Source organism: Bombina bombina, chromosome 5 (genome assembly GCF_027579735.1).
Source record: "Bombina bombina isolate aBomBom1 chromosome 5, aBomBom1.pri, whole genome shotgun sequence".
Taxonomy (NCBI): Eukaryota; Metazoa; Chordata; class Amphibia; order Anura; family Bombinatoridae; genus Bombina; species Bombina bombina.
The window spans coordinates 266,913,075-266,926,303 of NC_069503.1; the positions used below are offsets into that span (position 1 = coordinate 266,913,075).

The following is a 13,229-nucleotide window of genomic DNA, read 5'->3' on the forward strand; positions in this document are numbered from 1 at the left end:
CAAGGAGGGAAAACAGTACACCTCTCTGAACAGTGTCTGGGAGGCTGTGGTTGCTGCTGCACGCAATGTTGATGGTGAACAGATCAAAACACTGACAGAATCCATGGATGGCAGGCTTTTGAGTGTCCTTGCAAACAAAGGGGGCTATATTGGTCACTGATTTGTTTTTGTTTTGTTTTTGAATGTCAGAAATGTATATTTGTGAATGTTGAGATGTTATATTGGTTTCACTGGTAAAAAATAAATAATTGAAATGGGTATATATTTGTTTTTTGTTAAGTTGCCTAATAATTATGCACAGTAATAGTCACCTGCACACACAGATATCCCCCTAAACTAGCTATAACTAAAAACAAACTAAAAACTACTTCCAAAACTATTCAGCTTTGATATTAATGAGTTTTTTGGGTTCATTGAGAACATGGTTGTTGTTCAATAATAAAATTAATCCTCAAAAATACAACTTGCCTAATAATTCTGCACTCCCTGTATTGAACAGCTTTGAGAATATTCGAAACATGAAAAGACAAAACAGTGACATCTCTAGACACTCTTTGGAATGGTCTATAGAAGTAGAATAATAATGTGGATTGAAAAATTCTGCACAAAGTTGCTGAATGAAAGACAGAGTTAAGGCTTGTACAAAATATTGAGAAATACTGCATATTGTGTCAAAATTAGTTTCTCTTGTAAGATGTATCGAGTCCACGGATTCATCCTTACTTGTGGGATATTCTCCTCCCCTACAGGAAGTGGCAAAGAGAGCACCCACAGCAGAGCTGCCTATATAGCTCCCCCCTTAACTCCACCCCCCAGTCATTCTCTTTGCCTACTCTAAGTAACTAGGAAGTGCAGAGCGAGTGTGGTGACAAAAATGTTAGCTTTTTATTTCTCAAGCAAAAGTTTGTTATTTTAAATGGTACCGGTGTGTACTATTTACTCTCTGGCAGAAAAGGGATGAAGATTTCTGCAAGGAGGATTATGATCTTAGCACTTTGTAACTAAGATCCACTGCTGTTCTCACAAGGGCTGAAGAGTACAGGAAGACTTCAGTTGGGGGAACGGTTTGCATGCTAAGCTGCATATGAGGTATGTTCAGTCTGTTTTTCTAGACAGACTGTGTTTATTCTAGGGCTGGCAATATCCCCATGGGGAAAGGTAAAGCTGTATTCAGACACTTGGATAAGAATTTCAGCTTGCTTGAAGGGCTCATTTGTTACTGGTGACACTGTTGAAAAAAAATAAAAAAAATATGTTTTTTGTTTCAAGTAAATAATGCATTTATAACGTTTTTTTGTAGGGACTGAAGGGGTCTTTGTGGCTTTTGTTAGGGTTTTTTAACCCACATGATTGATTAGAGACACTCAGGTGTTTTTTCTAATAGGCCTCAAAACATTGAGTGAGGTGGGAGGGGCCTATTTTCGCGCCTCAGTTGTGCAGTTTCTCTTCCTTAAGTCATCCATCTGCTCCTGCTGTGTTTGAGGGCTGTAAAGGAGGGTTTTTTCCCCACAAATCGTTCTGAAGGGCAGGTAGGCGCCACAGCAGAGCTGTGGCAAGGTGCTGAAGGTCTTTTTTTACCGGTTTTGACGTTTTTTCAATCCAGTTTTGCCATTAAGGGGTTAATTGTTTATTTGCATAGTTGTGCAAAGTTACTAAGGCTGTAGGATAATACTGTAAAAATTTTGTTAAGTTTACTGTTTTTTTACACTGTTTTGCCGAACTTTTTTTCTCTTAAAGGCACAGTACCGTTTTATTTCAAGTGTTATTTACTTTGATTACAGTGTTTTCCAAGCTTGCTTGTTACATTACTAGCCTGTTTAACATGTCTGATACCAAGGAAAATCCTTGTTCAATATGTTTGGATGCCATTGTGGAACCCCCTCTTAGAATGTGTCCCAAATGTACTGATTTGTCTATAAATTATAAAGAACATATATTAGCACTTAAAAATAGAGCAATAGATAATTCTCAGTCAGAAGTAAATGAGGGTTCGCCATCTAGCTCTCCCCAAGTGTCACAGCCAGTAACGCCCACACAAGTGACTCCAAGTACCTCTAGTGCGTCACATTCATTTACGTTACAAGACATGGCCACAGTTATGAATACAACCCTCACTGAGGTTTTGTCCAAAAGCGGGACAGCTCTGGGTTAAGGAAAAATGCTGAGCCATCTCACACTTTAGTAGCCGTTTCTGATATACCCTCACAATGCTCTGAAGGGGCGAGGGATTTGTTATCTGAGGGAGAAATTTCTGATTCAGGAAAGACGCTTGAACACCTCCGCTTATTGCTTAGGGAGGTATTAGCAACTCTAGATGATTGTGACCCTATAGTGGTCCCAGAGAAATTGTGTAAAATGGATAGATACTTAGAAGTTCCTGTTTACACTGATGTTTTTCCAGTCCCTAAGAGGATTGTGAATATTATTGCTAAGGAGTGGGATAGACCAGAGTTTTCCATTCACTCCCCCTCCTGTTTTTAAGAAAATGTTTCCTATATCTGATACCATAAGGGACTCATGGCAGACAGTTCCTAAGGTGGAGGGAGCTATTTCTACTCTGTCTAAGTGTACAACTATACCTATCGAGGACAGTTGTGCTTTCAAAGATCCTATGGATAAAAAATTAGAGGGTCTCCTGAAGAAAATTTTTGTTCATCAAGGTTTTTCTCTCCAACCTATTGTGTGCATTGTTCCTGTAACGACTGCAGCTGCTTTCTGGTTTGAGGCTCTAGAAGAGGCTCTCCAAATGGAGACTCCATTAGAGGAAATTATGGACAGAATTTAGGCACTTAAGTGGGCGTTATGGCTTAAGTCCTGGTCTGCTGATGTGTCATCTAAATCTAAACTTTTAAACATTCCTTTCAAGGGTAAGACCCTATTAGGGCCTGAACTGAAGGAGATTATTTTAGACATCACTGGAGGGAAAGGTCATGCCCTCCCTCAGGATAGATCAAATAAGATGAGGGCCAAATAAAATAATTTTCGTTCCTTTCGGAACTTCAAGAGTGGTCCCGCTTCAGCTTCCTCTGCTACAAAGCAAGAGGGGAATTTTGCCCAATCCAAGTCAGTCTGGAGACCTAACCAGGCTTGGAACAAGGGTAAACAGGCCAAGAAGCCTGCTGCTGCCTCTAAGACAGCATGAAGGGGTAGCCCCCGATCCGGGACCGGATCTAGTAGGGGACAGACTTTCTCTCTTCGCTCAGGCTTGGGCGAGAGATGTTCAGGATCCCTGGGCTTTAGAAATTGTGTCCCAGGGATATCTTCTGGAATTCAAGGGCTCCCTTCCAAGGGGGAGATTTAATATTTCTCGATTGTCTGTAAACCAGAAAAAGAGAGAGGCGTTCTTACGCTGTGTAGAAGACCTACTTACCATGGGGGTGATTCGCCCAGTTCCAAAGGAGGAACAGGGGCTAGGGTTTAATTCAAACCTGTTTGTGGTTCCCAAGAAAGAGGGAACTTTCAGACCAATCTTGGATCTCAAAATTTTAAACAAGTTCCTCAAAGTTCCATCATTCAAGATGGAGACTATTTGGACTATTCTACCTCTGATCCAGGAGGGTCAATATATGACTACCGTGGACTTAAACGATGCATATCTTCACATCCCTATTCACAGAGATCATCATCAATTCCTCAGATTCGCCTTTCTGGACAGGCATTTCCAGTTTGTGGCCTTTTCCTTCGGGTTGGCCACGGCTCCCAGAATTTTCACAAAAGTGCTAGGGTCCCTTCTGGCGGTTTTATGACCACGGGGCATAGCAGTGGCGCCTTATCTAGACGACATCTTAATTCAGGCATCGACTTTCCAGCTAGCCAAGTCTCACACAGACATCGTGTTGGCTTTTCTGACATCTCACGGGTGGAAGGTGAACATAAAAAAGAGTTCTCTCTTCCCTCTTAGAAGAGTTTACTTCCTAGGGACTCTGATAGACTCGCTAGAAATGAAAATATTTCTGACGGAGGTCAGAAAGTTAAAACTCTTATCCACTTGCCGAGCTCTTCATTCTATTCCTCGGCATTCAGTGGCTCAGTGTATGGAGGTAATCAGACTCATGGTAGCGGCAATGGACATAGTTCCTTTTGCTCGTCTACACCTCAGACCACTGCAACTATGCATGCTCAAACAGTGGAATGGGGATTTTGCAGACTTATCTCCTCAACTGCATCTGGACCAGGAGACCAGAGATTCTCTTCTCTGGTGGTTGTCTCAGGACTGCCTGTCTCAGGGAATGTGCTTCTGCAGGCTAGAGTGGCCCATTGTAACGACAGATGCCAGCCTGTTAGGCTGGGGTGCAGTCTGGAACTCCCTGAAAGCACAGGGCTTATGGTCTCGGGAGGAAGCTCTCCTCCCGATAAACATTTTAAAACTGAGAGCGATTTTCAATGCGGTTCAGGCGTGGCCTCAGCTTGCTGCGGCCAAATTCATCAGGTTTCAGTTGGACAACATCACGACTGCAGCTTATATCAATCATCAGGGAGGCACAAGGAGTTCTCTAGCGATGATGGAGGTAACCAAAATAATTTGGTGGGCAGAGGATCACTCTTGCCATCTCTCAGCAATCCACATCCCAGGAGTAGAGAAATGGGAGGCGGATTTTCTAAGTCCTCAGTCTCTTCATCCGGGGCAGTGGGAACATCCGGAGGTATTCGCCCAGCTGATTCAGCTATGGGGCACTCCAGAGTGGATCTGATGGCGTCTCGTCAGAATGCCAAACTTCCTCATTACGGGTCCAGGTCCCGGGATCCCAAGGTGGTACTGATAGATGCTCTAGCAGTGCCTTGGTCCTTCAATCTGGCTTATGTATTTCCACCGTTTCCTGTCCTTCCTAGTCTGATTGCCAGAATCAAGCAGGAGAGAGCTTCGGTAATTCTGATAGCTCCTGCGTGGCCATGCAGGACTTGGTATGCAGACCTAGTGGACATGTCCTCGGTTCCAGCGTGGACTCTGCCAATGAGGCGGGACCTTCTAATTCAAGGCCCGTTCACGCATCCAAATCTTATTTCTCTGCGTCTGACTGCTTGGAGATTGAACGCATGATTTTATCAAAGCGTGGTTTCTCTGAATCGGTCATTGATACCCTGATTCAGGCTAGAAAGCCTGTCACCAGGAAGATTTATCATAAGATTTGGCGCAAATATCTTTATTGGTGTGAATCCAAGGGTTACTCTTGGATTAAGATTAGGATTCCTAGAATACTGTCTTTTCTCCAAGAAGGTTTGGAGAAGGGATTATCTGCTAGCTCTCTTAAAGGTCAGATATCTGCTTTGTCTATTCTACTTCACAAACGTCTCGCAGTTGTCCCAGACGTTCAAGCATTTAGTCAGGCTTTGGTCAGAATCAAGCCTGTATTTAAACCTGTTGCTCTGCAATGGAGCTTTAACTTAGTTCTTAATGTTCTTCAAGGGGTTCCGTTTGAACCTATGCATTCCATAGATATTAAGCTTTTATCTTGGAAAGTTTTGTTTTTAGTAGCTATCTCTTCGGCTCGAAGAGTTTCTGAGCTATCTGCTTTACAATGTGATTCCCCTTATCTTGTTTTCCATGCAGATAAGGTGGTTTTACGTACCAAGCCTGGGTTTCTTCCTAAGGTTGTTTCTAATAAGAATGTCAATCAAGAGATTGTGGTTCCTTCTTTGTGTCCTAATCCTTCATCTAAGAAGGAACGTCTGTTACACAATCTTGATGTGGTTCGTGCTTTAAAATTCTACTTACAAGCAACTAAAGATTTCCGTCAAACATCTTCTCTGTTTGTTGTTTATTCTGGTAAGTGGAGAGGTCAAAGGGCTACGGCTACCTCTCTTTCCTTTTGGCTAAAAAGCATCATCCGTTTAGCCTATGAGACTGCTGGACGGCAGCCTCCTGAAAGGATTACTGCTCATTCTACTAGAGCTGTCTTTTCTCCAAAAGACCTTCTTTGTGTCCTAATCCTTCATCTAAGAAGGAACGTCTGTTACACAATCTTGATGTGGTTCGTGCTTTAAAATTCTACTTACAAGCAACTAAAGATTTCCGTCAAACACCTTCTCTGTTTGTTGTTTATTCTGGTAAGTGGAGAGGTCAAAGGGCTACGGCTACCTCTCTTTCCTTTTGGCTAAAAAGCATCATCCGTTTAGCCTATGAGACTGCTGGACGGCAGCCTCCTGAAAGGATTACTGCTCATTCTACTAGAGCTGTGGCTTCCACATGGGCTTTTAAAAATGAGGCTTCTGTTGAATAGATTTGTAAGGCGGCGACTTGGTCTTCGCTTCATACTTTTTCCAAATTTTACAAATTCGATACTTTTGCTTCTTCTGAGGCTATTTTTGGGAGAAAGGTTCTACAAGCAGTGGTGCCTTCCGTTTAAGGTCCCTGTCTTGTCCCTCCCTTCATCCGTGTCCTAAAGCTTTGGTATTGGGATCCCACAAGTAAGGATGAATCCATGGACTCGATACATCTTACAATAGAAAACATAATTTATGCTTACCTGATAAATTTATTTCTCTTGTGATGTATCGAGTCCACGGCCCGCCCTGTTTTTTTAAGATAGGCATATATATTTTTATTTTTAAACTTTCATTCACCACTGCACCCTATGGTTTCTCCTTTTTCTTCCTAGCCTTCGGTCGAATGACTGGTAGGGGTGGAGTTAAGGGGGGAGCTATACAGGTAGCTCTGCTGTGGGTGCTGTCTTTGCCACTTCCTGTAGGGGAGGAGAATATCCCACAAGTAAGGATGAATCTGTGGACTCGATACATTACAAGAGAAATAAATTTATCAGGTAAGCATAATTTTTTTTCAGAAATAGACTGAATAGACTTTTGGACCATAATAGTATTGGGGAGGAACAGGTACCATATTCTCATCCTCAGCAATGTTATCCTCTGTATATTGATCGTACAATGGGTGATTGTCTTCTACTCGATCAGTCAGACTTATGTGCGCTTTCGCAACAGTTATGGTGCTTAGGACCTCATCACAACATGCTATGTCAAGATACTCCACTCCAGAAGGGTTTAGCATGCTCGTTGTTATTTCCTCCTCAAACCTAGTGGAGTATTCAGATTCTTCTCTCAGTGAAGTTCTTTGCGGCAGAAGGTTCAAAGACAAACAAGCTGATTCTACCTCAGAGCCACTTGTCTGTGTCGCGTTGGTAGGTATGGCATATGAAACCTTGTGGGTGAGCGTTTGTATAGATTTAAAGAGGTCTTCTTCCAGTTGAATAAGGTGATGTAGTAATAGCTTCTCAAGTTCTTGAATCTCCATGTTTGCTGTAGAAATTAGCAGTGTCAAAGCACTGTATACCCGTCTTACAAGATACCAGGGGGGGGTGGTGTTTAGAGCCTTTCAGTGAAGAGCCTGCCTTAGGCCTCAACGCTCCAGATCGGTGAACAAAGATAGTATTCCTTATTGTAGCATATCATGAGCATCTGCTTGAGTTGCTGGTTCTAAATATCTACAAAAGGCTATTAGATAGATGGTCAACTATATCACTGATAATAGACAGATTATCTTGTGATCTACTCAAAGCTACCGATATTGCAACCATAGAAGGTGCTGCCCAGAGCCATGCCCCCGTGGCACATCTTTTTTACTTACGCTGTCTATACTGATAATACCAACTAAATTTTCATCTTTCTTTAGAAAGTACTGAAGTTTCCAGCAGTAATTATGGTTTTTGGACTGTTTGATATCTGATGATTTAAAGAAATAAAAACTTTAACCAAAATTTATCTTTAAGTGGGCAAGAACAAGATGGTATTTTTTTACATGAGCACCTTTAGGGTATCCCAGAAGTGCTTTAAAAATATTGTTTGAATCTATTGAGGAGTCTTATTTCCTAGAAAGCATCTTGGGATTTCAAAAACACTCAGAGGATATTGCTGTTTATTTTAAAGATTGTCTTCCATTTATCTGCAGTTGGAGGTGCAGTATGTTTGCAGGACCCATATGTATATGATGTTTGTGTTAGTGGAATGAGTTTTAGACTGTGTCAGATACTGTATCCAGACCCATGGGGAATTCTGGGTTATTTAACTGTTAATTTTTTTTTATTATTTAGGATCCAGACATATTTTTAGGAGCCAGACAGTTAGATTTGTATATAGATATATGGAGAATAACCCAAAATGTTAGGAGCCAGGGGTAAAATTCTAGGAGCCAGTGGCTCCCAGGCTCCTGGGTTTGTCAAGCCCTTAAATTATAACACTAACACTAGTGGGTCATAGAAGAAAGATTTCAGATGTTTTGGGATATTTCTAATGCTGGAAGATCTGGGGTTAGGAGTTTGTGAGATTGTGTTGTTTGGTCCCATGTGTACAAGTTATACCAATCTACTAGATTCTGAAGTCACATTCCTATAACTCTGCCATTTTTTTACACCAAAAGAAACAACTAATGGTCTATGTGGAAAAATATTCTTAGTAACACTTTTTGGCCTTATCAGATTTATTGTTTGCAAGGGGTTTGTCAACGAGTTTTACTCCCACCGTTCCACGCTACGTTGCTTTCCACATTTGAAAGTGTCATAATAGCTTTATAAGTTTGAAGGGGTGGAGTCAGCATTTTGTTGACTTTTATATGAGTTATTGCTCACTGTATGTAAACTTCCTTAATTGAGTATTTGATATCTCCTTTGAGTTTTCTGGTATACACAAACCTATTCAGTCTCTAAATCTCACTGGGCTTGATTCTTTATATATGACGTCCCACCATCACTGGGCACATACGAATTCAAAATGAGAGTTATGCAGATGCATTTCTGTCTGCAATTAAGATGGCTTTTAATACTGAAAACAAATAGAAACTGTGTTCATACACATCAGATGTGTACAATCTCTGTGAAATAAGGAGCTTGTCTTCTGCTAATGACTTGCAAATGCAGACACAGCTATAGAGATACTTTCTTATATGTGTGCTGGACAAACAGAGAATTCAGAAGTAATGTTTGTAGCATCCACATTCTATGCACTGCGTAGCATTTGTCTTATGGAATAGTCCTTGGATATTTTCTAAGAAGTTTTATAAATGGATATAAAGACATCTTGTTTGATTCCCAAGAGCTGTAAAAACAATAAATCATGGTACTTATGTATGTATAATTAATCTTATTATAGCTGAAGATGTAAGTAAGGAGAATAAACTGACCTTATAATTATCACAGTGCATGTTTAGTATATGAATATATATTTTTTTTGCATAGGAAAAGAGAGATCTAAAATTCAAAGTTGAAAAGCACTCAGGAGCATTTCAATTTTGGCGCATACGCTATTTTGCCGTACACTTGTATTGGCAAAAATCATTCTAGTCCTATTTATCAGAGCATATGTATATATGCCTCCTGCATCTGCATTAAAACATCATGCCCCAATATATTGTGATGTCACCACCAGCTCTCATAACAGGTGCATTGTTTAAATGAGCTTGCAAAAGGCATACGTACATTAGATGTGCAAATGCTCACTGTTCTTTGTAGTACAAAAAGTTCTCTTTAATTGTCGGCGTTCTGTTAGGTTGATCACCAGATGCGCAGCTAAAATATCTTTTATTTTCAAATATATTTGCCATTTTTTACATTACTGACCTTAGCTAACTATGGGGTCAATTCCAATATTTTTGATTTCAGCTACTGATAACTCGGGTTTGGCTGATATGGGAAGTGTGTGTTTTTTTTATTATTTTATTTTAATGTCTACAATTCATTTTCAGTAGAAAAGTTCCCAAAAATTTGTTTTCAGTTGTTAAGTACCTGTTTTTGGGATTAAAACTGGGAATACAATTTGAAACTGATTTATACATTGGCCTTTTCTTTTGAATTAACCCCTTTTGTACAGTGTGTAAGGGAAATTGTCATTTACATGTGTGACATTAAAGGGCCACTAAACCCAAAATCTTTATTTCATGATTCAGATAGAGAATACCAATTTAAACAATATTACAATTTACATCTATTATTTATTTTGTTTCATTTTTTAGTTATCCTTAGTTGAAGAAAAAGCAATGCACATGGGTAAGCCAATCACATGAGGCTTCTATGTGCAACAACCAATCAGCAGCTGCTGAGCATATCTAGATATGCTTTTCAGCAAAGAATATCAAGAGAATAAAACAAATGAGATAATAGAAGTAAATTAGAAAGATGTTTAAAACTGCATTCTCTTTCTAAATCATGAAAGAAAAAATGTGGGTACTGTAATCCAAATCTATCTAGTTTACTGCTAAACAGTATGAATGCCATTTGTATATAGGCATGATGTATCTACTGCGCATGTTTGCTCAATGATTATATTTGCACTTTTAATAGTTTACATTTTTTTCTCATTATTTCCAATTATTGATTGACTAGTTTGTTGAGATATACTTCCGAATTCAAGAAGATGACTATGGGCTTCTATTAGGACGTGGCTGCAAATGATCTCCTTTTCTAAAAATGGATTTTAACAGTTCTAACTCTTTAAGCTATTAAACCGCTAAGTGACGAGGTTTCCTCCATTGCAATAATGTAGCTGCAAAAATGTCACCAAAACTGGAAAACCGTACTCTTGTGAAAGTGTTTTGTCTTTGTGAAATTTCTATTACTGTAACTAGATTGTTACAAGAGGTTCTGATATTGCAAGTCATGTTTTTTTAAAACCACAATGTTTGACTTCTAATTTTTTGTTAAAAAAAAAGAAACCCCATCTCGTTTGCAAATAAACAAGACGAAACGGCAGACAGCGAATACCTTGTCACAAAGACCCAATCCTGTCTGAAATCCTGGTCACGAAGACACAGTTCTGTTTGAATTTCCAGCTATGAAGACGAGAACCTGTTTAAAATCAGATTTATGGAGACGACTGTACTGTAACTGACTATCACAACAATGCAAGTGTTAATTAGTAGCAAACAGTTATACAACACAGTTTCTACACGTCATTTCTAGATGTTGCAGTCTTGATTTCACTTTTCCTGCAGATCCAGTAAGCTGCATGGGATATTACAAATTAAATACATAGATAAATTTGTGTCCTGCCCACTGCAGACTGACTATACAATAATGCTGAATATATAGCATTTAAAAAAAATCTAGACCATGTGTACAAATGCACCTTTAAAATGTCGTCTGTGTCCATTTCAGAGTGTCTTGCACATGTGCCACATAGAAGAATTATTACAAATGGTCTTGGAATACAGTACTTGTAAAGATCTCAAAAGTCCTATTTAGGAATTTACCAGATGCCTTTAGGTGTCAATACTTTTAAAAATGTTTTCAGGACTATTTTGCAATTATAAAATTTTAAAAAATTGGTTGTAATCGCTGTTACAAAATAGTTTTTTTGGTGAGCTGAAAATGCGTTATCGGCTCCAAGAAACAGGAAAAAAAATCTGCTATTGTGATAAGGTCAAAACTAAAAATCTCTGTTTTTGGAAGGTTTTCATCAAAAAAAAAAATGTGTGTTAGAATTGACCCCTCTATGTTTAAATCCTAAATTCTAGTAGCATTTTACCGATGTGTTTAAACACCATGTCTGCCAAGAGAGCAGGTGATAGTGTGTTTTGCGCCAATGAAGACTTATTTTGTTTCATAAAAGCCGCTGGTTGTGTGGTTTGAATGCTGGTTCACAGGCACTTACAGCATATGTGTGTATGCCACTTAAAAACAGCAGTCACATTTACTAGAAACATTTTTCAAAGGAATTATACTAAAAAAATGTTTTATTCATAGCGCTGCAGAATCTGTTGGCGCTCTACAAATAACCAATAATAATAATTCAAAATTGAAATTACTTTGTGGACATTTTAATTTTGATTTTCCTTTCACTATAACTGCTTGTCTTTTTAATATCTGCCAACTAATTTCACATAAGGTGTTCAAATGAAAAAGCTTTTAATCTGTTTGACCAATAAATGGCAGACTATAATAGAAATTAGCTACATCTGATTTGTCGGCTTGCGATTTCGTTTTATGAATAAAATAAGTGACCAAATGCTAATGATATTTGTGCATGAAAGTGAAAATACTATAGTATTGTGTTTGTGTATAGATATTTGTTTATAACATTTCAAGTGTGTGTTTTTTTTTTTTCATTAAATGTTTGTGGGTCACATATTTTTCATATATTTATCGTGTATGTTTCTTTTTTTAGCCGTTCCACCAAACATTGCAGATCTGAAAAATTTGGAGGTTTTAAACTTTTTCAACAACCAGATTGAAGAGCTGCCGACACAGATTAGTAGTTTGCAAAAACTGAAGCATCTTAACCTTGGGTACGTTACTGTGCTGCACCGGTTTGTGTTTCTGTTTCACAGTTAAATATTCCAATATGTTTAAAATATGGGTTATTTAACTTGAGGCACATATATGTAAACGTGAAATGAGCTGTATCAAAATGTTCTGAGGAGATTTTTTTTTTACAGATTTATATAGCTATTTCCTGGTTTTCATTCTAACCTGGTACTTAACCTGCAGAGAAAAGATAAAAATTAAGCTTTAAAGTGAATGTAAATTATACGGTTGTTAATGTACACTAACAATTCTCAATAAACCTATAATTGAAACCGCAATTTTTTTTTCTTCAAAATTCATGTTATCCTATTATAATTTATATTATAACTTATCTCCGTTCTGATGGATAACACCTCCCATCCTGGACTTCCTGTATTCTGACTACATTGCGTATAGAGCAGTCCCGCCTGCTCTATTACGTAGTCCTGAAGCACGCTCACGAAGAGAAATCAATTAGCCCATGCGTTTTAAAACTATGGCTAATATGCGCATGCGTGCCCTGATCCATTGCGAATCGTAGTAAATGCTTAGCGCATGCGCTAGACGTGGACGAGCATTGCTTGTCAATAACGAATAGGAAGGGAACGCATGCGCAGTTATATCGCATGACGACAAAGAAAAGGGGCTGGACGCCACGGGGTGTAATTGATTATTCGTTAAAGGAACTGTCTATCAACTTGGAACTGAGGGACAAGATGGCGGGCGGAGGAATAAAGTAAGAAATATAGCGATAAAAACGTTTATATTCACATTTCTTATTCAATTAAAAAAAAAATCATGACTTAAACTAACGTTTATTTTTGAAGATTCACAACATGAGGATGAGAGGTGACCGTGAGTTTACATTCACTTTAAAACTGTTATAAAACATCATATTACATTTTTCTTGTAAATGCTAGGTAAAGGCTTGAAAGCTGAATATAAGCACTACATATACTGTTTAATACAAATGATTCAGCACAGCAAATTATGACTTTTCTATATATT

At 38.7% G+C, this 13,229-nt stretch overlaps 1 protein-coding gene across 1 annotated transcript in view; it reads left to right on the forward strand.

Moving 5' to 3' along the window:
* Positions 1-13,229, forward strand: part of RSU1 (Ras suppressor protein 1) — a 317,910-nt gene that overhangs the window by 77,231 nt on the left and 227,450 nt on the right. The window contains exon 4 of the mRNA XM_053713985.1: positions 12,103-12,223. Within this exon, the coding sequence (XP_053569960.1) occupies positions 12,103-12,223 (121 nt within the window). The remainder of the gene's footprint in view (positions 1-12,102; positions 12,224-13,229) is intronic.